The 24,038-nt window shown below is 33.5% G+C and overlaps 1 protein-coding gene and 1 long non-coding RNA gene across 2 annotated transcripts in view; one reads left to right on the top strand and one right to left on the bottom strand.

Moving 5' to 3' along the window:
- Window positions 1-7,828: 7,828 nt before the first annotated feature.
- Window positions 7,829-24,038, top strand: part of Toll-6 (Toll-like receptor 6) — a 116,628-nt gene continuing 100,418 nt past the window's right edge. Inside the window, exon 1 of the mRNA XM_090109769.1 lies at window positions 7,829-12,139. Within this exon, the coding sequence (XP_089965895.1) occupies window positions 8,271-12,122 (3,852 nt within the window). The 5' untranslated portion in view covers window positions 7,829-8,270 and the 3' untranslated portion in view covers window positions 12,123-12,139. The remainder of the gene's footprint in view (window positions 12,140-24,038) is intronic.
- Window positions 16,204-17,256, bottom strand: LOC149903019 (uncharacterized). Its single transcript, XR_016457493.1, has 2 exons — window positions 16,902-17,256; window positions 16,204-16,501 (listed from the first exon to the last, which is right to left on the bottom strand). It is a non-coding gene; the product is annotated as an uncharacterized LOC149903019 (long non-coding RNA).

Here is a 24,038-nt window from a genome sequence, read left to right on the forward strand (position 1 = left end):
AAAATTGTACGTAATTGATCTTGTTATTGATGCTAAGTTTTGATAATGACGCCTATCCAATGTTTTAGTTGTTTTAAAAGACTGCATAAATAATATTCATTTATGTTCATAAAACCCGTGATCGTGGAGAGCGAGAAGAATAAAAATAATTAGTCGATTCAAGTTATCTATACTAATATTATAAAGAGGAAAGGTTTGTAATTATGTATGTAGGTATGTATGGTTTTCACCACAGGTTTTCACGCAAAACTACTGGACCGATTTTGATGAAATTTGGCACAGATAATCTTTAGACCCTGAGAAAGAAAATAGGCTACCTTTTATTGCGAAATATGTACCGCTAGTTCCTTATAAATTTATTCAGCACTTATTTGGTATGAATTTTTAACAAACAAACATGCATCTACAAACTACTATTTGACTAAATCAGACTTCCTAAACAACCATACGACATACGACATAAAATGCATAACAACAATTCAATTACCCATCATTTATTCTACAAAATAGAATACAGTTAAGAGTCGTTTATAAATATCGATAAATCGTTTAGTGACTGAGAGAAATTCGATATATCGCGTCAAACGCTTGTGTCCCGCTGAGACTAGTATAATTTGCCTACACCAAGCCGGTGGAGGAACCATGCGGTGAACGGTAAGGGTTAGTTCATACTGGAACATTCTGGAAAATTAATTAAAATATTAATGCTTAAATTTGTATGGTTATTTTGTCCCCTTGTTTGTTGTTGTTGCAGAAAACTTATGATAACCATTGAAATTAAACTCCTATTAATAACTCAGGCCCCGGAATCACAGACACAATAGAAAATCTATTGTGTCGTGGACCGATCGGGCCGTTCGTGGCTCAATGGGTTAAAAATAAACGAATATCGTGCATTTTTTCAATAATATACACATTAAACATCGGCATTTTAACGCAAAATTTAAACTTGCCCCGGCATTTATTTAATGAGAAAATAATCAATTCAGGTATAATATTAACAACGGTAATTAAGCCTCCCCGTCTCCCGTCCGTATTACATAATAATAAAATAAATTCAAACAATTATCACTTATCTATTTCTCAATACACAAAATAATATATGAACCAGAAATATAATATTAAATACTCCAATGTAGAACCAACCTTACCCTACCCGCGGCTTGTTGAAAAGGTTGGTGTGCCTATTAGTAAAGAGTTAGAGTGAAGGCTAAATAATTGCCTCGTCGTGATATAGCCTTAAGTATCCTTCCAATTATTTACTTATTTTAACAGTTTTTTAAAGGAATCTCGTTAACGTTTCAATATTATTGTGTTTTACTTTTAATGTTCGTTGTGACTTTACGTTCGATTTTACACTTGATAATCGGAATGTGACATTTTCTTCAATTGTTCTGTAAATGTGTCAATCATAATAATGTAGAGAATTGAATAAATAGGTATTAAAACGAATAAATATAATTGAAAGATACAAAGAAGTAAGCACCACGTGTATTATCATGTCATTATTCTGACAAAAATATTATATTTTGTACAATGAAAAATCTAAAAAGTAAAACTTTTTTTTTGTCAAACCAAACATTTCCAAACTGATGTCTATGCGATATCACTAAGAGTATAATATTTTATCGTCCCTGACAACCATTTTCAGATCCTGTTGATTTTAATCAGCTTTGGTGATGAGCTTCAAATTAAATGACCCATCCGTTTTCTTACCCTTACCCTTTTTTATAAGTAACGTCCTTAATGTGACAAGGCGAGATGAATGCCTCTCTTTACGCATTATAAACTTGATTCAAATATTTGTAAACCTTAGATGCATAATTAGATATTTTTCCATTATTATTTTTATTCTCATGATGTCATAGAATACATTAACAGACTATATTTTACAATATAATACAAGCTGTGCTGCGCGGTTTCACCTCCGGCCAGACCCATAGGCAAAAGCAAGTAGGTAATTATGCGTTTTTCTGATATATAATCCATAATGTAGCTTATATTATTACTATGTACTACCAAGTCACATCAAAATTTGCTTTGTGGTTTTCACGTGAAAGAGTAACAAGCATACAAACCTACTCACATGCATCCATCGTCACAAACTTTCAATTTTATAACATTAGTACTACTGAATGATCTTGATTCCCAGCATCCACGAAATTCAATACCAAAAAGAACCAAAACGCCAAAAATCACCTAACTCCAGATCAATATAAATAAAACTTTGTTTCTGTTCACAAATTCCCACCTATCGCTGGCTGTCAATAAAAAATGAATATCGTTTTATAATTGGCACAAAAGCGCGCGTATCGCAGAAAGGATCGCCAACAAAATAGCTCTTTATCTTTTCCGAGATTAATATTTTTGTTCGCTGCTTTTTTCTGAGACTCTACGACTGAGCCGCTAGTTTTTTATCGGGCCATAGGATGAAATATCGGCTAGAGAAATCTGTGGAGATGATTTGTTTTTTTTTTTTTTAGGTTAAACGTGTGGAGGAGATTCTGAGGTAATCTTGACAACATTAGTAAGTAGTAGCTTTTATTCAATTAAATTTTTTAATTTTACATGGAGATGATATCTACATTGAATGAAATACAATAGAATTTATAAAATTAACTGTGCAGAAAAAAGTTGTATGTGTGTTGTTAGATATAAAGTTATTTTGTTACTAGCTATTGCCTGCAACTTCGCCTGCATGGAAAGATAAATTTTCATGGCACAAACATTCGTAGGTAATATAGAGAAAATTACGTCATCACTGATTTAATTTTCCCTATAAAAAACTAATATAAAAATATTCTTGGCTTGTTTTTAATACAACAGACGCTGTAAACAAAAGCGATGGGAACTAAAAAATAATAAAAATATAAATATTTACGTCAGCGACTCCCATCCTTCCGAACATTTTTTAGCCACCTTTTTAAACTATGAACAACGCCTATAGTGATAATGTTGGCTACCTGAGCGTGGGTGAACTTGTGAAATATTGCTAGCCAACCCCTGTCACATAACCTTAAAAAAATTCCAGATCCGAGAAGATAATACAAAAATTTCGAAAGCGCGACAGAGACAGATATATTGCTAGAAGTTAATTGCGATTATTGGATTTCAAGGATATTAATTTAGTGATTCACGGTTCATATTTTGTGATTTTATACGGTTTTGTGAAAATGTGGAATTCTGAATGGCGTATTTACCCTTCGTCGGTTTCGGTTATTGTTATAGCCAAAAATATAATTTGGTGGCTGTGACTGTCAACACATTAATAAAGGCTGAGACGGAAGCATATTTGTGCGTTTCCTTCCTTTCAAAAAATTAAGGATTACGTTTATTTATGTGTGGGAAATTATATCTATACTAATATTATAAAGCTGAAGAGTTTGTTTGAACTCGCGCATCTCAGGAACTACGCGTCCGATTTGAAAAATTATTTCAGTGTTAGATAGCCCATTTATTGAAGAAAGCTATATGCTATATATTATCACTAGAGGAACTTAGCAATGCTGGTAAAACCGCGAGGCACAGCTAGTTTTAGATAGAGCGTATTACGTCAATATTTTACCGTGAATCTATGTATAGTTTATCTTAACATAGTAAAATGTAATTTCTATGCAAACAAGTTTTCGCATGTTATCCCGTTTGTATCGCCTTTGAAACACATGGGGTGAATATATTTTACCCAGCTTCCTTTTAAGTGTCTATTAATATTATATGATATACTACTATGTTATTCTTTTTTGAGTATATATTACTGGGAATTGAGAAACATGCTTCGATACTGAGATTGCGTTTAATATTTTATATTCGAATTTTCGTCTTACAAAACGTCTTGTCAAAATTGTATCTTTAATTTTACGAAAATGTAGATTCGCATCATGAAATAGTGGATCCTTATGTTATAGAGTCGGTGAAAATATTAATTCATACACAATAATTGTTAAAAAAATATCAACAGGTTGTTTAAAATCGATTAATACACATCTGAAAATAAAAACAAATCCAAAATTGATTGATTTGAATACGAAAAAAGCAAGAATATGGATAAAATCAACATTCAATTTAACAAGACAATATAATATATTTATCACTCATCGGATTGCAATATACCTACCTATAATAGAGTAAAGATAGCCTCAAGACAGAGTCGAGGAAAATATCCATCATTTTTCATTTTTACAGCTGACAGTATGATAAGTAAAACACTTCAACGTAATAGCTTTAACACTTAAGTCGGTGTAATAAATGTGCTTTGGAACGACTTAAATCAAGAACAATCGTTCTAGAGAAATTTAGCAAAATAATATTGTTAACAATTTTCGAATTGTAGCTGTTCAGGTTGAATATTTTCAAATTGCTATATTATAAAAGTAATATATTAATGACTATGAGGATAAAAAATATTTTTATGTAAGAATTATCTATTAAAATTAAAATTATAAAGATTTTATTCATGGTTTTATTTATAGGTCTCGCAATGTTACCTAGCATTACTTGACTCTACATTATTGAAAATTTAAAAATAGGTAATTGAAAACTTATATTATGGTTTAGGTAAGCAGCAGGTTTAATTATTTAATCACAGATCTGTAAGAAATATTAAAATTTTAGTTTAAAACCCTGGCAAATGATACCCCTTTCAAATTAACATAACTATCACAATAATAATTTAAAAAATTAAAAATAGTCTATTTAAATAGAGTTTTTAGAATCCGCTGTAATTTAAAAAAGACCAATATAAACTAAACACACTATAAAGTGTGATAACATACCATATTAATAAAACAGAAATCTGTTTTTTTTTTCTAATTAAGTATACTAATTTTTATAGGTTTCTCTACTAAAAAAGAATGTTCACAAAATTTCATCTGTAGATATTAATTTCGTATAAAATATATTTTTATGTATAATTGAGTGATAATATGTATAAAATTCACGCTCATTGTCATTATAATATTATCGATATCTAATAAAACAAATTAATACAGTAATATGTATGTTATCTACTTTTGGACTTGTAACTGGTTTTAAATTGATAACACAAACATAGTATACCTACTGTATCGAACCAAGCATTTCAGATATTATATGTTTAATAGATAATAAATACTTAAGGCCATAATATTAGGGTAAAAGTGGGATAGATGCCGCACTAGGATAGATGCCCCATTTTCAAAAAACCTCACTTCCCAGAGTCCTGACTACGAATTAATGATTTAAATAGGAGCTCCTATCACCCCGCACCTCGTGTACGCATGAGCTGTTGTTTGGTGAAGACGTGTTTCGCTAGTGCGTGTTATAATATCGGCGGCGAACTTCACGAACACGTTAAAATTTAAAAAGGTTGATATTTGCCTTTGCATAACTTTATAAGTATTAATAAATTTCACTATATTTCTTATTATGTCTATACACTGGTTCATTAAGTACAAATCTAAGTGAAAATAGTGGCTCTTTTGTTTTTATTTAATAAAAAAACTACTGGGGCAGCTATCCTTATCAAAAAGGATAGTTGCCCCTTTTTTTTCGAGGGATAGATGCCCTTAGGGGCCTCTAAGGGCATCTATCCCTCAATACATATGTACATGTTAGTATCGATAATCACAGGTACTGTTTATAGCTTTACCTGATTGCGTCAGAGGTTTTCTCTATGTTAACCGATTTTACTCGTTTAATTTGCTTTTTTTTTGTTATGTTTACTTACTTATTAATGATCTGCCCTTATACTGATTGTAGGAGAACCACGCCACGAAAATACAAAAGAAAAGAAGGAGTGCGAGCGCAAGTATATTCTTGGACAACAGAACAACTATGTGAACTTGACATTTGCTGGTTTATCATATTAATTTTATTAGATTTCGCGTTTATAGAGTATGCCAGGCATCTATCCCACTCTGCAGGCATCTATCCTCCTTAGTATTTTCATGGTGGGGCAACTATCCAACTAGGTAGGCATCTATCCTCAAAAAAGGTGTTCTACAAAAATATTTATTACACATTATCTATAAATGATAGGATTAAAAATATATATAGTAATTCAAAACAGATAATTAACCTAGCTATATTCATACAAAGTGTTCGTATAAGATTCATGTTTTTTAAATTATGAGGCTATTTCAAAAAGTGGGGCATCTATCCCACTTTTACCCTATGCTAGTGCAATGACATACTATGTTTTGGTTGTTGACTTTTTTGCTTGCTATTATTTTGGTAATAAATTTAATCACATTAAATAAAATACTTTAAGATGCTGGCGGCTGTCAATGTGGAACTGGAAAAAAATACCTAAAGCAAAGGGGGCGCAGGACTTAGAAAATTTTTGATGGAGTTGGTATCATTATAACACCTATTTATTATTGTTTTATCGTAAAGATTACGCTAATAAAAGCATGTTTTGTTGGGGCAACTTTTCTCTAAACTTGATAATTACCAAGATACATGACGGATTATAAAATGTAAATTTTTTCAATGATGGAATATTATGTATTCAATATTAAGCTGCGAAAGTCCGAATCTAGCTAAAAAACGTTACGCTAAAATAAGCATTGCATTATCATAAGACTTGCCACAGAACCGAAGCTGTCAACCCCGAATTCCACGTGGTCTTGTCTGCCCTACCCCTAGAGTGTATGTAAAAAGCCGGAGCTAAGGCAGTGTCTGAGACAATATAAAAAAGACATGAGGAGATAGGGAAAGGGTTAGGTTAGGTTTTATCATCAATCTTTGAGGGCGAATATCTCGGCCATTTTTTATTTTAGAGAAAAAGTTTTTTTTATAAAACATGCTTATTTTAGGATTTATATTATGTTTTTACAGTGCTCAATATAAGCTCAAAGGAAGGTTAATACCAAATCCTTATTGACACAGTTGAAAGCCTTATATCAAATAAGAAGTTAGAAAAACACGGATGCCGAGTAAAATCTGTCTTCATAGTCAACTTAACTAAAAGGATTAAAATGATTTCCTGGCTGCCAGTGTGGTCCGTAGACCGTGAACAGATCTTTTGTTACCTTAAGCCTTTAATACTTTTATACCATAGTTGCTTTTTAATTTCGCCATTTATAGTATAAAAGGGTTGATTTTTAATCTCACTTTCCTTGAGCTAAAAGCGTTAGGTCCATTGTTACTTTCATGGTGCCGTGCATCTGTTATAATTCGTTTGGATTCCTTTTAAAATGTCTAATGGAAATGAAATGCTTTACAGGATTTATTCACAATCTTATTACTTAAAACGTCACGTTTGAGAGTTTTTTAAGTTAAGGAATGGACGATTAAAATATTCCAATGTATTTGTAAAATAATATTACTTAGATACTTCGCTTTTTAGATTATTCGCATTACTTTTATTCAAATAGCATTCTATACAAGATAATAAAATAAATCCATTAAAATATACCCTGTTGATACTGTTAACCTATTTTTCGAAGAATCAAATACACAATGTAACCTTTTACCTAAATATATTCTGTACAATTTTAATAGTTTTAACATACAAAACACGAGTAAATTGGTTGCATACCATAAAAGTTAACTTATGTTATTAGGTCTTTATTATAATTAAAAATCACGACAAAATTTTGAAAGCTGTACTAAATTTTTAACACTTTCCGTCACCGCTTCTAGCAGCTGATGCCTACGTTCATTCAAAGCGCGGTTTCGCACAGCCGATCTCTCAAAGCTCAGTAAAAAATAATTTACTGTCATAAGTTCTCGTGAACGCTCGCCACCACTCGGCTCATCCCACCCTCACCCCGCGCCTCTCCCCCGGAGCGTATACTCAACGACTGCAATGCCTCTGGTGTCTACGAGCATTCAGTTGACTCCACGCGGCGTTGAGGAACGGTCGTGCCACTCGACGCTGTGTCTTAACGCGAGCGATTTGTGAAAACACGATTATGAATACGTACTTCAATAACAAAAATATCAAACTCGTCTTATAACGTCGAAACTCAATCAATACTACACCACGATTAAAACGAACAGTTATTTACAGTTTTATTTCAAATAATACGTATTAGAAGTTATTGTGGACTTAGTGAAAATACTGAACGTTACAAACTTATGGAATGTGTGAATCTTACTAGTAAGAAAATGTGCTCCAGTGCAATTACAAGGACTACGTATTAAATTAAAACGGAATTGATTTATAAATTGATGGATACTTCACATCCGGCAAGGGGACACAGCAAACGAATGCCGACGGAAAAAACATGACACTAAGCTTTCTGTCTCTTGATTTTCTTCTATCTTGATGTTTGATTTTGTTCACGATGGCTATTCAAGAAATGTCTTTCAAGAACTCATTCATCAGCCAAATCACATTCCTATTTGTTGTGGCACTCAATGTCGCTGATCAGAGCTCATTACCGCTGAAATATGAAGCTCCCGATGATTGTCAGTGGTGGCTTAAAGGCCCCAATGATGCACATGAAGTATCTCTCACGTGTAAGTTACGAACGATTAATAGTGAGTTCGACACTACAAACTTCAGTGTTATTCCTACAGAGCATACAACATCGCTAAGAATAGAGTGCAACGAAGAAATGATGTACAAAAGCTCTTTGGACGATCGTAGTTTCGCCCATTTAGTGAAACTACGTGAGCTTATTTTGGACAACTGTAAAATTGGAAGATGGCCACCCGGTGTTCTCTCCGGCTTGAGAGATCTTCGAAATTTAACGATACGAACGAAAAATACTGAGTGGGCCGCCATGAGCTTGGAGATTGCGTCTGAAAGTTTTACTGCGGTACGACAGTTAGAGAAATTAGACCTAAGTTTTAACAACATCTGGTCGTTTCCTGAAAATTTATTCTGCCCTCTCACTAATTTAGTTTATTTAAACGTTTCCTCAAATAGACTTCAGGATGTCAGCGATTTGGGGTTTAGAGAGAGAGCAATGCATCAAGCTTTAATTAGTGATCATGAGGGACCACCACCATCGGCATCAATGCCACATGCCTCGTGTTCGCTGGACATAGAAGTCTTGGATGCATCAAACAATCATTTTGTGCTGATGCCAGAAAATGGTTTTCACGCCCTACGAAGGCTAAAAGAATTACACATACATGATAACGAGATTTCAATGGTTGCTGACAAGGCCCTATCAGGCCTAAAACAGTTACAAATTATAGACCTCTCAAACAATAAAATTGTTGCTCTCCCACAAGACTTATTTAAAGATTGTAGACCAGTGATAAAAGAAATATACTTACAGAATAATTCAATCAGTGTGCTTTCACCTATTTTGTTTGCTAACCTTGACCAATTGTTAGCATTGGATTTATCAAATAACCATCTTACAAGCACTTGGATAAATGAAAATACTTTCGCCGGTCTTATTAGAATGGTGCTACTAAACTTATCTAACAACAGATTGACGAAGCTTGAACCCAAAATCTTTAAAGATTTATACACATTGCAGATTTTAAATATACAACACAATATGTTGGAGAATATTGCCGCCGACACATTTGCACCAATGAATAATTTGCACACTTTAATTTTATCTTACAACAAAATTACTCATATCGATGCCTACGCTTTGAATGGACTTTATGTATTATCTTTACTATCAATTGATAATAACCGCCTCGAAGAGTTGCATCCAGAAGCATTCCGTAATACATCATCATTACAAGATCTAAATTTAAACGGCAACCGCTTGAAAAAAGTGCCCATAGCGCTCAGAAATATGCGTTTATTGAGGACACTCGATCTCGGCGAAAATCAGATAACATCTCTGGAAGAATCGGGCTTTGTTGGTCTTCATAATGTATACGGATTACGTCTTATTGGAAATAAATTAGAAAATATTAGCAAAGACGTATTCACAGACTTGCCGTCTTTGCAAATTCTAAATTTAGCAAGAAATAAATTGAGACATATTGATATGAGCGCATTTGAGTCATTAAAAAATTTACAGGCGATTAGATTAGATGCGAACCAACTTACAGACATCCAAGGCCTGTTCGTAAATATACCTTCTCTGTTGTGGTTGAACGTATCAGATAACAAAATAGACTGGTTTGATTACTCTGTTATACCCACGGGACTACAGTGGTTAGATCTCCACAGCAATAACATCAAAGAATTGGGAAATAACTATCGCATAGATAAAGAGTTACGATTACAAACTCTCGACGTAAGCTTCAACAAAATGACGAAGATATTTACATACTCTATTCCCAGCAGTGTTGAGCTTCTTTTCCTGAACGATAATCAAATTACACAAGTTGAAGCCCAAACTTTTGTCGGAAAAACCAATTTAACGAGAGTCGATTTGTATGCAAATCAGATCACTAGTATGGATCTCAATGCGCTTCGCTTAACTCCAGTTGATCCGGGGAGGCCTTTGCCCGAATTTTATATTGGTGGAAATCCCTTTCAGTGTGACTGTACTATGGAGTGGCTACAACGTATAAATAAACTAGATCATCTTCGACAACACCCTAGAGTGATGGACTTGGAAAGTATTTATTGTAAATTGTTATATAATCGTGAAAGGACCTATATACCGCTCGTAGAAGCGGAATCATCTCAGTTTTTGTGTACATATAAAACGCACTGTTTTACATTGTGTCATTGTTGTGATTTTGACGCTTGTGATTGTGAAATGACGTGCCCATCCAACTGTACGTGTTATCATGACCAACCGTGGTCGGCTAATATAGTGGACTGTTCGGCCGCTGGGTATGCCGAAATACCTAGCAGTATTCCTATGGACGCTACTGAACTGTATTTAGATGGTAATAACTTTGGTAGTTTAACAAGTCACGCCTTCATTGGACGTAAAAATTTAAAAATATTGTACGCGAATAACTCAAACATCGACGCGTTGTATAATAATACATTTAGTGGACTAAAACGCTTGACTGTGTTGCATTTAGAAAAGAACAATATTAAAGAGTTGTTAGGATTTGAATTATCGCCTCTTGAAAATTTACGTGAATTGCATCTCCAAGACAATAAAATACATTATATCGATAATAGAACGTTCATCGAACTTATGTATTTAGAGGTTTTACGGCTCGAGGGAAACAACATTTATAGCTTCGCCGTGTGGCAATTCACGATGAATCCATATTTGGTTGAGATAAGTCTTTCACGCAATCCTTGGTCTTGCGATTGCCAATATATACATAAATTTAGAAGTTGGTTTAAAAGTAACCTAGGTAAAGTTGAAGATGCAGATAAAATAACATGCATTTTTGACAATTTAACGAATGCTGTTGGACCTCATATGTCAGATTTTAATTCGACAATTTGTACCAGCCATGTTGGAGGAGTTTCATCTATAATCGAGAATCAAGTGATAAATGATTACCTGCCATTACTTCTAATATCGCTATGCGTATTTGTGATAAGCTCTGTCCTCATATGTGGCGTGTTTTACTGGAGACGTGAGCTTAGAGTATGGATTTACTATCATTGCGGATTCCGCATGTGCTATAAAAGCACGGCCTTCGATGATGAAGCTGATAAAGACAGGCTGTTTGACGCCTACATAAGTTATAGCGTGAAAGACGAAGCTTTCGTAGCTCAAATGCTTGCACCTGGATTAGAATCTACGGATCCAAGCTTCCGTTTATGTCTACATTATCGGGACTTCAACGCTTCGGCCTACGTGGCTGATACAATAATAGAAGCCGTTGAATCTTCCAAACGAACAATCATAGTGTTATCTAAAAACTTTATAAATAACGAGTGGTGTAGATTCGAGTTCAAAACGGCGTTGCACGAAGTATTAAAAGAGAGACGTAGAAGACTGATAATAATATTGTTAGGTGATTTACCGAATAGAGACATCGATCCCGAATTACGGTTGTGTTTGAAAGCGAATACGTGCATCGAGTGGGGCGATAGACAGTTTTGGCAAAAGTTGAGGTTCGCGATGCCGGACTTGCGGAAGTGTCAGTACCACCGGTCGACGGTAAACATTTACGCGTCGGTGTCGCCGGTGGGGGCCGGGAGGGCGCCGGCGCCGCCTCCGCCCCCGCCGCCGGGCAAGCTGCCGCCCTTGCTGGCGGACGGGCTGGCCGACCGGCTGGCCGTGTCCACGAGCGTGCACGCGCGCGACCCGCACCCCCACCGAATACCGCCGCACGCGCAGTTGTGGGCGTAGCGTATGCTCCAACGCAGGTAACTAACTGCAACGCTTAAGCGTATTTAGTCCGAAACAGTGATAATTATGTTAAGCTCTAGATTAAGACATGCATTTATGTTTAGGTTTGTACATTGACACTTCATGGATTGATTTCCTAACTGCGATAGTAATTTATAAGTTTGAGTATTGTAAATAGTACAAATTACGCGTGTAACCACGTTCCAGTCTATTAAATTATTAAATGCCAAAGTTTAAAACTTATTATGTATATACGCATTTAAAATATTATATAATTTTGTTAAATATTACCTGTTCACAAAAGACTGTAAATAACTACCTACATTATGATTTATTTGTATATTTTGTAAAAAATTGGATGAATATTATAAAAGAAAACGTGAAAATATAAACATTATGAATATTATTTGCTTTTGTTTTATTTCTCTTCCGTTGCATTTTTTAAACTTGTTTCAAAATTGAAAACATGATTTTTGTTATGTAGAGATACTGAATTTTATAGAGGTCATAATTATTTCTTAATATTCACTAAATATTCATAAGTAAATTACTAATTAAAAAACAAATATTCCTATCTGGAATATCTATCTACTGCAAAGATATACCATTTCACTTGTTCAAGGTGATATTTAGATATCACTAAACTCTACACAAATAATAATTCAAAGCACCAGAATTATGTCTTTAATAAATTTAAAGAAGTCATAAAAACAATTAATAGCAATACATTTGGAGACTAAACATTATTAAAATTTAAATTATTTTTGACATGAGCAATTTTTAACGAAAAACCAATTTAGCCAAGAAGTCATTTGAAATCATTTTGCCGCAGGCAAAGTGATAATGGCACTCACGATTTGCTCAAATGAAGACATAAACTATCGATTTGTCTATGAGAACGAGTAAAATATTCAAGTTCAAATTAATAATATTAATAAGTTTTTTAATATTCCATAATCGACTTTTAGAAAACTTGATTATAAGCTATTTTTTGCACGCTATCAAAATAGATCAGAATAACATAAGAAATATAACTATAATTCAGTTTTTCATACACTTTCAATGTCGATTAATAATCTCTACAATATGGAATAATATATGATTTAGAACAACTTTTTCATTCTGTTTTCAAAACAAAGACTTTTGATGAAATAAGTATTATTCTAATATAAGTGAAGTGATATAAAGAGTCTATTAAACACCTTTGATCTATGAAATAAGTATTATTCTAAAGTATAAGTGAAGTTACATAAAAAGTCTTATCATCAGTGACAAATCCGATGTATCTACGAATAAATCTAAGCCAATACTACCACACTATTCCTATGTAAGGTACCTACACTTCAAATACTAATCACAAACATAAGCACTCTTGTAGGTAGATTCATTTGCACGACCTCAAATATTTGGCACGAAAAGACAAATTCAGTCCCCAACTTGTTTAAAAGATTACGCTTCGAACGCAGTCTGAATTTTAAACTTCTACTAGAGAGTGGCTAACTTTATATCGATACTGCGAAGCAATTACTTACTACTTCAAATATAGTTAAAACGTCCCTGCATTCATTCTATGATAAGTGTATTTATAACATTTTTAAAGACATCAATAATTAACTTATGAACTGCATAATCATCAAATAGGTTTAAAAGTTTTATAAATAAACAGATCATGAATATTAAATAAGTACCTACTGAATATTTTTAACATCTTGCAGACGCAATAGCATCCATTTTATGATGCTTGACCTCTGAAAGAAGCAGACGTACGCGACAGAATTTCCTTTTAATTTACACTGCACGTCACGTTAAAGGTGCTATTTTAATAGCGACATAATTATCACCCTACCCTACATACTGATCTAAATGAAAAGCCCATTATCTGGTTCGGGCAAATCAAACTGAAATCAACATCGGTTATGTGCGTTACCCTTATCAAAACGACAGTCGGGTCAGCATAGAAATAATGGGAAAACTTGTTTTTACGAGGCCGAAGTCAGGGGACGATGTGTCACGTGATTTTATCAGATAGGCACCGTATTTATGTTTCTCGCATGTATAAACGTGGATATCGAGATAAACAGTTGTCGGTCGATTAAAATTGTTTCCAACTTGTTAGGTGAATATTCTCGGGTGAGATTAGAGATAGCATTCCGAGTTGGTGCGCTATTTGGAATATCTTTGGAACTTGTGGATCTTTCTTACTAATTGTTTTTCATTTTGATAAAGTAAAATGTGAATGAGCATAGTTAAGGAGTATCATATTAATTTTCATCAACCATAAAATCCATAAATACAAGCTTTTCCAAATATGTTATTAAATTTCGATATTTACAAATAGAATAAAATCTAATCAAATTTATTGTAATTACTACCAAAGTATTACAATAAATAATTTATTGTGTAATGTGGTATCTGATTCGGGTAGATAAAATTGAAAGAACAAAGGAAAAACATTTTATACGATAAAAATTTTGACTGCAGTAACAAAAATACTATAAATGTAATAGATATAAACGAATATTTCGGTTTATTTTAACAGGTAGGTACATGCTTATTTTTCTTTTAACTCTCTGTGATCATATTATATCGGTTTTCTTTAATTAAAGCTACGACTATAAATGTGTGTACTAAGCCTTATATTAAGCCTTAGTTTTTAAACCAACGTCTTAAAGGCACTGGTAAGGCGTCTGACCTGGTTTAAATTAATTATTCACTGGTAAGCGTTCGATCCCAAAGGTCTCAACCGTAGAGGGAGAATGTACTAGAGACGACATCGGCGTATACCCGAACGAGATGGCGAATCCTTACGTCAATGTTGCCAACTATTACAAAAACTTTTTATCCGAAAAACTGGCAAAATATCTATAAATGTTTGGGTATTTTTTTGTAAGATAGGTTTATGAAGAAAAAGACAGATTTGAAAAGATTTTGTTATTTATTAACTTAACTAGCGACCCGCCCCGGCTTCGCACGGGTGCAATGCTGATACTAAATAGTAAATACACTACAGAAAAACTGTGAACGTTGTATATAAAAACATAGCGGCCCGCTCCGGCTTCGCACGGGTATAAAATATATAGCCGGGCGGCCGGCCGGTACAAGCGCGGATCCAGGGGGGGGGGTCATGGGGGTCATGGGCCATGCCCCCCCCTGGGCCATGTGCACGACCTAAGTGGACCACTAATTTAATATTAACTTTTGAAATTAACAAAGTAATATTGTTCAACATGATTTTTTATTAACTTTTGAAACATAAAAGTAATATTATAGAACAATGAAATCAATTTCAAACGGAAGAGAATATAGGTAACAAAAATTAGAGGAAAAGTTATTTACGATCGATCTGAGATCGGGATTAAAAAAACTATAACTGCGGAATAAAGTTTAATGGTAAAGTTGTAGGTATTTAAAATATTTATTACAACTTTTGCTTTTACACTTCTCGCAATTAACCACAAATATCGAAATATCCCAGTTCATATATTTTTTATAAAAAAACAAGGCTAAAGTTTAGATATCATTTCAATCAATGGTAAATAATAATAGAAAATACAGTAAAATTAGGACAAAAAAGGTCAAGTGCGAGTCGGACTCGCGCACCGAGGGCTTCGAACAAACCTAATTGTTTTATTATGTTGTATCTTTAAATGTTGCTTGTAGCAATTTTTTCTTTGTCTGTGCTATAGGACGTGGGGAGTACCTTGTAGGTTGTGATTCCCTTGCAAGTAGTTGCTAGTTTCAGAATATGCGGTTTTAATTGCTATTTCTTCTGATTCAGATTCAAATTGAATTTGAATCAGAAGACAGAATAATATCTTATAAAACAGATACGGGAATAATTACGAAAAACATGAATTTTTTATTACATTATATAAAAAAAAAAATTAATCTTATAACCCCTTTACTCATGAACGCAAATGTAATGTAGGTATTCAATAATTGATATTCACATCAAAAACTTAGGTCTATTATACCTTTAAGCAGTAATAAAATCAAATTTCTATGTCAACGCAATTAGAAGATACAGCCGTAAATGTAGTCTAATAAAAACGTACTGGAAATAGTTCAAATTAAAAGCAAATTAAACGAAATACATTTATTTGAAAATGAACAGCAAAATGACGGTAGAAATAAATGGGCAGAGGGTCCGCGATAATGTGCGCGCGAGTAGCAGACGAAAATGGACGACTCCGCCGCTCGTTCGTTCTTATAAAGGCGCGCCGCACCTCGGTGAGGAAGGCGCGGGGGGTGGCCTTCCGGATTTTACTCCAACACCGCCTCTCCTGACGGGGCAGGGTCCTCGCTGCCTTCAGTGGCAGCTGCAGCTCGTGTGGAAGGGCCAGCTTCGCAGTCTTCAGCGTTATGATGTGCATCGTAACCTGGAATATACAAAAAAACCGACATTGAAAAAAAAAATACTTAAACCAATGCAAATGAGGAAAGCTGAACCGGAAAACCGAACCGTGTAACAAACTTTACACAAACATTAACATTTAATATTAAAAAAACATTTCACGATTTTGGGGAAAATTTTACCCTGTACTGGTATCCCTAATGTTAATCACATGATTATACCATAAATTTGAAACTACGTAAAAACAAATGGCGTCCTGAACAACAAGAACACTTCGTAATTTAGTCGGATAACACAAAAAAATGTTTACGTCTATTTCGATGAAAATATTATATATTTGTAGATAATTTCACATTAGAGTTAATGAAAATGTATCAACTATATCCAGTTCTATAAAACAATATACTTCAAATAAGTTTACTTACGTGTGAAAGGTAATATTTGGTAATCTTCGTTCCGGCCGATTTTTACAACCAATCACACTACAACGCACCATATTTTCACTTAAAGTCGGATTAAAACAGATCACTGTCAACGTTTATTAAACTTTGAAGTCACTTAACAGCGAGAAAAAACAGAAAACTAGCAAAACAATGGACTGTAGCCGCTTGTTTGGGACAAACTGCCTTTGTCCCCAACAAAAGAAATCGCATAACATGAGAGAAACAAAAAACAATGTTTCTGTCTCTCTTGCTCTTAGCTTTATAGTCATAAGTGTATTTCTCTCACGCATTCCTTGTCATTTTAGTGCCTCCTCTATGGTTCATTCTCACTCTACGGTCTCAACTTACAACGATATAAGTTTTTTAATCAGGCGGTATGAAACTGAAATTTTGCGGTGAACTATAAAAACTAGCTTAGAAGCACTATGAATTGAGTATTTGAATTAAATTTTTTTTTGTGATAAATGGAAAGATTATATATTAGTTTTATAACAAAACTGTTTTTATTTTTATTTTTTTTGCAATAATTCAAAAGTTATTTCAAAATAAAAATTAGTCTTTGAGTCCAGTACCGAAGACACGCCGACAACTCCCGAAGCGTCACCCGAGCGCGTGTGACGTCATAATGTTAGTTTTCACTCATTGCAGTTGATAGAAAATTAAATATAGTTTGAAAAACTAAACAGGATAAAAAGATAAATTCATGAAATTATTGTATTGTTACCGGGTTTTTATAAGTAGGTATACAAAATTTAAATTAAATCCGTCGGTTTATAGTGGGTCTAAATCGAATCGAAAGGAGAATTGGTTACATACAAACATATGTTCTAAGCTGATCCTGGCGATCCTTATCAGGATAAATTTATGATATTATTATATTGTCATCGGACCTTGATAAGTGTTCAAAATTTGAACAAAATCCGTCGGTTTTAAGTGGGTCAAAATCGAGTCGAAACTTCGAAAGGAGTCGGTTACATACAAACATACAGGTGAAGCTAATAAAAGCTTGTTAATAATAAATACAGTGTTTTGATCTATTTAATTTTGTTGTCATTATTAAATTACATATTAATTATATTAATTGTTAATTATATTATTTAAATTTATATTAAAAATGGCGAACCTCAAAAGTTATCGTTTTGTACCATTATGTACGAATACTACAAAGGCAACTCCTGACAAAAATCGGTGATCATAAATATATCAACATCAAGAATATTATTCGTAACTAACTAACTAATTCGGAACCAACTAACAAATCGTATCTAAACGCTATGTACTGCAGTTAATAATAGCTATAACATTATGACGTCACAACTGTGGTGACCAGTCATGGCGCGTTTTTAGTCACGTGATTCTAACTTAAATTTCATCAATTTTTAATTGCTTATAATTAACGGAAAAATTTTTTTTTGTAAGTTATTTGCATTAAATATCAATATTATTAATAATAAAGTTTCAAAATACATAAAAAAAATCAATAATTTTTTTTTATTCAAATACTCAATTGTGAAATCCCACACTCTTTCAACGGAGAATTATAATATCTAAGGGTTAGGTATTTACTGTATCGAAAAATTCACTTATATACATTACACCTATAGTTCATGTTTGAAATTAAAAAAAATAATAATTATAATGATTGATCTATACATATAATAAAATCGTAGGAAAGTCAAAACTGTACATTGAATATTTTTTTAAAAGAATACATAATCCATGATCTATAATCGATATAGAACCCAAAAATATAGTTTTTAGAATTTTTGTCTGTTTGTCTGTTTGTCTGTTTGTCTGTTTGTCTGTTTGTCTGTATGTTTGACCGAGCTAATCTCGAAAAGTACTGCATAGATTTACTTCAAATTTTGCATGAATATTCCTAAGAGGTCGGGTGAGGATAGTTTAAACATATTATCATGATATCACCTTCGGGGGAGGAGCTGTGAGCCTTTATTTTTCTTACATATTCCGTGTACTACGACAGCGTACAATCTAAAGACTCATGTTTAAATGTTGGTTTCGAGTAAGCCATGCTATTATCTAGCTTTACAAAATAAAAACTATGTCATTTACGTAATTTGGGCAGAGAAACAGTTAAATGAATCTTAGCAGTATAAAGACAAATTTGAAACAGCGCCATCTATGAAGTGTTAGAAAAATCAAACACACGTTAACTATTGGAAATTAATAATCAAATGACGCATATATAAATGTTGTTTGACAATATCTAGATTGACACTATAAAAATTATGCCATTTAAGTAACTTGGGAAGAGAAACATAGTTTAAAGAATGTAAGTTGTATAATGTTAATTTTGTAACAGCGCCATCTATGAGATTTCGTAAAAATCAAATCAATTTAGATGTTAACACTACTGAATACACAGTTGGAAATTAATAATTTAAATATAATTATGTTATTTATTTAACTCTTTAGCCCATATCTTCCCTTCCCTATAAGGTATATTTCGTGTAAATAATAAATATACTACATTTTTTTAAAGTGAGGGTAGATGTTTATTATTTTAAGTAAAACTAGACACCATTATCTACAGTTAATCTAATATTGATTGCGTTCATTAGTTACAATTTTAAAAATCTTCGTATTTTATAAATTTACTAGCTTACCGCCCGCGGGTTCGTCCGCTTTGTCTAAAACCTAATAAATTATATACTAAAACCTATCTATTAAAAAACCGCATCAAAAATTGCGAAGTTTTAAAGATTTAAGCATACAAAGGGACATAGGGACAGAGAAAGCGACTTTTTTATACTATGTAGTGATATTTATAAAGCAATTGAATGCCATAAAACCAAAAATATCAAATGCAATCTTCGTGTTTTGTGAATTTTCACCATCATGCGTTCCCACAAAAAGTAAGTTGTTACTTATAGGTATTTATTTTTTATAATGATAGCAATTCATGTTTTTTGTTGGTAGGTATTATATCACACTTTTAGAATGAAATAATAAAATGATGAATTCTTTTATTATTTTGAGGTGCATTGGGAACAGTAGTTTTTGATAAAATTTTATTTGTAAGTAGCTTTTTTTATAGATTTACAGTTAACTTTTGATTTTGTTATTTACAGATTCAATGCTCATAAAATTATATCGCCTTTGGAAGACGATTTCTGCTGATATTTTTACAACACCACTTGAAAATTGATGATTTGATGGTAAAGATAGTAGCAGCGAGGATTAAGTGGAAATTAGTAATCATCCGCTTCGTTAATTTTTGACTGAAGTTAATGTCCAACGTCCAATGGTTCAATCATTGGAAGTATCTCGGGAAATTTTGGAGGATATTTTTCAGGAAGGAGAGGAGGGGCAGCCAACCACATATCAAACGACTACGTTTTAGTACCGAAAAAAATGTTATTCCAAATGAAACGTAAATTTTGCACTCACAACTGTACAAGTAATGTTTTTATTTTGACTTTGCGGTTATCTGATTATAATATTTATCGTTATGGCTATCGAGGTACCGACCGTACTGGGATCAGAGTACCTACATGATACAGTTCATCATCCAGGATTGCTAAGAGCATTTTAACACTGAAAAAGATGTTTTCTTTGAATCGTAGTTGCTTCATTTATTTATTTTTAATCATTTTACATAATATGTTTTATATTTTATAAATATAATATCATTTTCATTATTTAAGTAGATAAAATAAATTATGTAACGGTTTTATAAGAAAACACAGTATATTTATTAGGCAACGGTGATTTCTTCCAGGCAAAAGATATTCATCAGCTCAATAAAATTGAATAGTATGTTGTTAGTTATTCTTTAGATTCACAATTGTAATGAGCATTTCCGCAAGCAAGTTGTATCGTAGTTTAGATATATAATAGTTTTGACATATTAAAGTTCCAACAACACCCTCAAATTTTTGAGCAGGGTTGAGCAAGATAATTTGAAAAATGTGCCGTGTTAAGTATTATAGAAAAGGTTAGTTCGTTGGTAATTATTATTTCTTCTTCATTTACACGTTGTTAGTAAAAATAAACTTTGACTAACAGTCAAAGTATATTTTAACTAATACTACTTAATATCTATTATACCTACTTATGTTCAGTATTTATCTGTATTATTCATCATCATCAGCCCATATACGTTCCCACTGCTGGGACACGGGCCTCCTATGAGGGTACAGGCCATAATCCACCACGCTGGCCAAGTGCGTGTTGGCGAATGACACATGTCATCGAACTTTTTAATTCTTCGACATGTCGGTTTCCTCACGATGTTTTCCTTCACCGTTCGAGCAGTGGTGATGTTACAACATGCGCAGATAAATTGAAAAATCAATTTATTTCCTGCGCGCTCGCCTGGTCTCGAACCCCGGACTTATCGATTCGAAGTCCGAGGTCTCACCACTGAGCCACCACTGCTTATCCGTATTATTATTGCTTGGTAATTAATATATTTTCATGTCGTATACCTAATTATAAACATAAGTTTGATGTGTAATTAGCTGGATTTATTTTTACACACTCACAGACTTATATTTTATGTTAAAAGAGTGTTAATAGTGTAAATCATGATATTTTTCACAATTAATAATAATCCTTTTTTCTAATGGTGTTGGCATTAAATTAAACCGCGCTGTCGTTTCGTTCACAAAAAGTGATGTTATGAGGAGCATATTCGGTCCTCATATCATAAAAAATCTGTGCGAAAACAATAAACACGTGTGAGGCCCTCACGGCAGATCGGGGCGGTCTGACGCGAAGTGGGGACAGTGTTAGCAACCTGAAGTGAGCTGATTATCGTACCAGGGGCGTAAAATTATCGTACGTAAAACCCAAACGTTTTACGTGCCTTAATATTTTTATACTCTTTGGTTTTACGCATGGTACAGACTACAGACCTGAACCGATTCCCTTTCCACTTTATGTTCAATAAACGCGCCAAGTTTAAAATTCAATCTGACAAAATTTCACTGTTCCCATGAAAGTTCGATATGAAACACGTCAAAATTTCATATTTGTATGGGTGAAATAATATAAATTCTCGAATTTTGCCTGATAGAAATTATCGTAAAATCAGCGTACGATAATAACATGCTATCGTACATCGTACGTAGGCACCAAATTATCGTGTTTGTACGATAATTATCGTACGGTTGGGAACGCTGAGTGGGGACAGCGTTGTCACTGTATCGCTCTTGCCACGCTGTTCAACAGACTTATTCGATAGCTCAGTTTTGTGTTAAGACCGCTGTGACAACCAACCCGTGAGACAACCAAACCCGGTCTCCCCTACTATCCCGTGAGACCGAAACCTTCACTGAGAGGGTATGACGTCTCACAGCTGATCGCAAACGGCATATTGTACTATCCCGTGAGACCGAAACCCTCACTGAGGGGAATTACGTCTCACTACTGATCACGACAGTCATATTTTATCTCGAGAATCTGAAACTTTACTCAATATGAAGACCGTTTGACAAATGATAGGGTGCATCATAATATTATTCGATCTCTTGAAGATGAACATGAGTATAAGCAATGACTAGAGTAGGGACGCGAATATTACAATTATATGAGACAAGAACGATTAATAAGTTTGTTTAATGAAAGATTAAGAATTGAAACTATTCGGTCTCTGGAAACGGACGAATAGCGAGAGGGCCGTCTTACTGCAAACAGATTTCGTCGTTAGTCTTAATGACTTGAGGTAAACAATCTACGAATTCGGTGGTGTGGTCTGACAAATATAAAAGTGGGTTTGCTTATAACCTCACAATTGACTACAGATCATCTTCTGTAAAGGCGTTGTATGTTCTTTTTGTAATGCTTTAAAGTGTAGTAAGGAGTCGGCTTTCATTTGAAGATACATCGGAACCTTTGAAATCACTACTTTTAGAGGAACATACTGTGCAATGTAAACTGTTATTAGACAATATTCGCTCTTATAGTAGCGCGTTTCAAATGATCCTTTGGTGCTCAATAATTATCAGAAGGTCCGTTCATGCTTACTTTTAAGATACAAGGTCAAGTTTACCATTTGATAGGATCCCTTTTGCCTGTAGGCCAACCTAAGTTTGTTTAAATACCTATATTTTGTATTCGACTACAACGAATAGTGGAATACAAGAAATCAATATTTCTCAAATTTAAAACTGAACTCATTTCACAATTTTAGAACAGGTTAATTCGTATGTATGCAGTTTTAAATCGACATTAGAAGCTTTTCCTCAAGATGGTGATATCGGCACTTAGGCACTCCCTGGACGTGTTATAACGCCCAGGCCACAGTATTACAAATTTTTCCTAAAATAGAGCAACGAATGTATTTTCGCATAGCAACGGAGGGGAACTCGCGGGGGGTCAAGTGACGCGTCACGCGGGCCACTTACCACAAACATGCTTAGTTTGTGGTACCGAGCGCGAAAGAAAGTCATCGTGTTTTTAGTAAAGTTACTATGTTAACTAACGTAATGTAATACTTAAGTATATATTCTATAATGGTGTGCTCAAACTGTTAATCTACATTTAATTTAGAATATTATATTTTGATACTAAGTAATGTAGAATTTAAATCACATTCATTCATGTTTTCTTCAGATTTTAAGATTTTCTTATCAGAGTGTTCAATTTTATATAAGTAGTTAAATTTTATAAGAGACAATAATTAAGAACATTCAAAAATAAAGTGTCACGTATTTTTTTTAAACGACGAATGACGAAAAACGACCTAATCGCGGACAAAGTCGCGGGCAACAGCTAGTTAGCAATAAAACAAATAAAATTTTCGTTGTAAATGTAGCAGTTTACTCATTACAACTACGATTAAACAAAATTTCTAACATAAAAAAATGTGTAGATAGGACCCGAATACATTTTTACAAACTAGACGCAATGTGCTATACCTACAATTGTCATAAATACAGAACTGAGTTATCCATTCCTTCTATTTATTTCGAAGTACTCAAGAACACGACGGAAAATTTCTTTGAAATCCATCAACCTCTATAATCGTATTGAATACTGATTAAAATGTCCTTAAATACATTAGCTTATTTAAAACGGGAGGCTCAACAAAGAACCCATCTGGTGGAAAATGCCATATGGCACGACAAAGGACGTATGCGCAATTTAATAGCA

The sequence above is a fragment of the Colias eurytheme genome, chromosome 14, assembly GCF_061535395.1.
Source record: "Colias eurytheme isolate Ceu_HAF_F1 chromosome 14, ilColEury1 Martin Lab GWU primary, whole genome shotgun sequence".
Taxonomy (NCBI): Eukaryota; Metazoa; Arthropoda; class Insecta; order Lepidoptera; family Pieridae; genus Colias; species Colias eurytheme.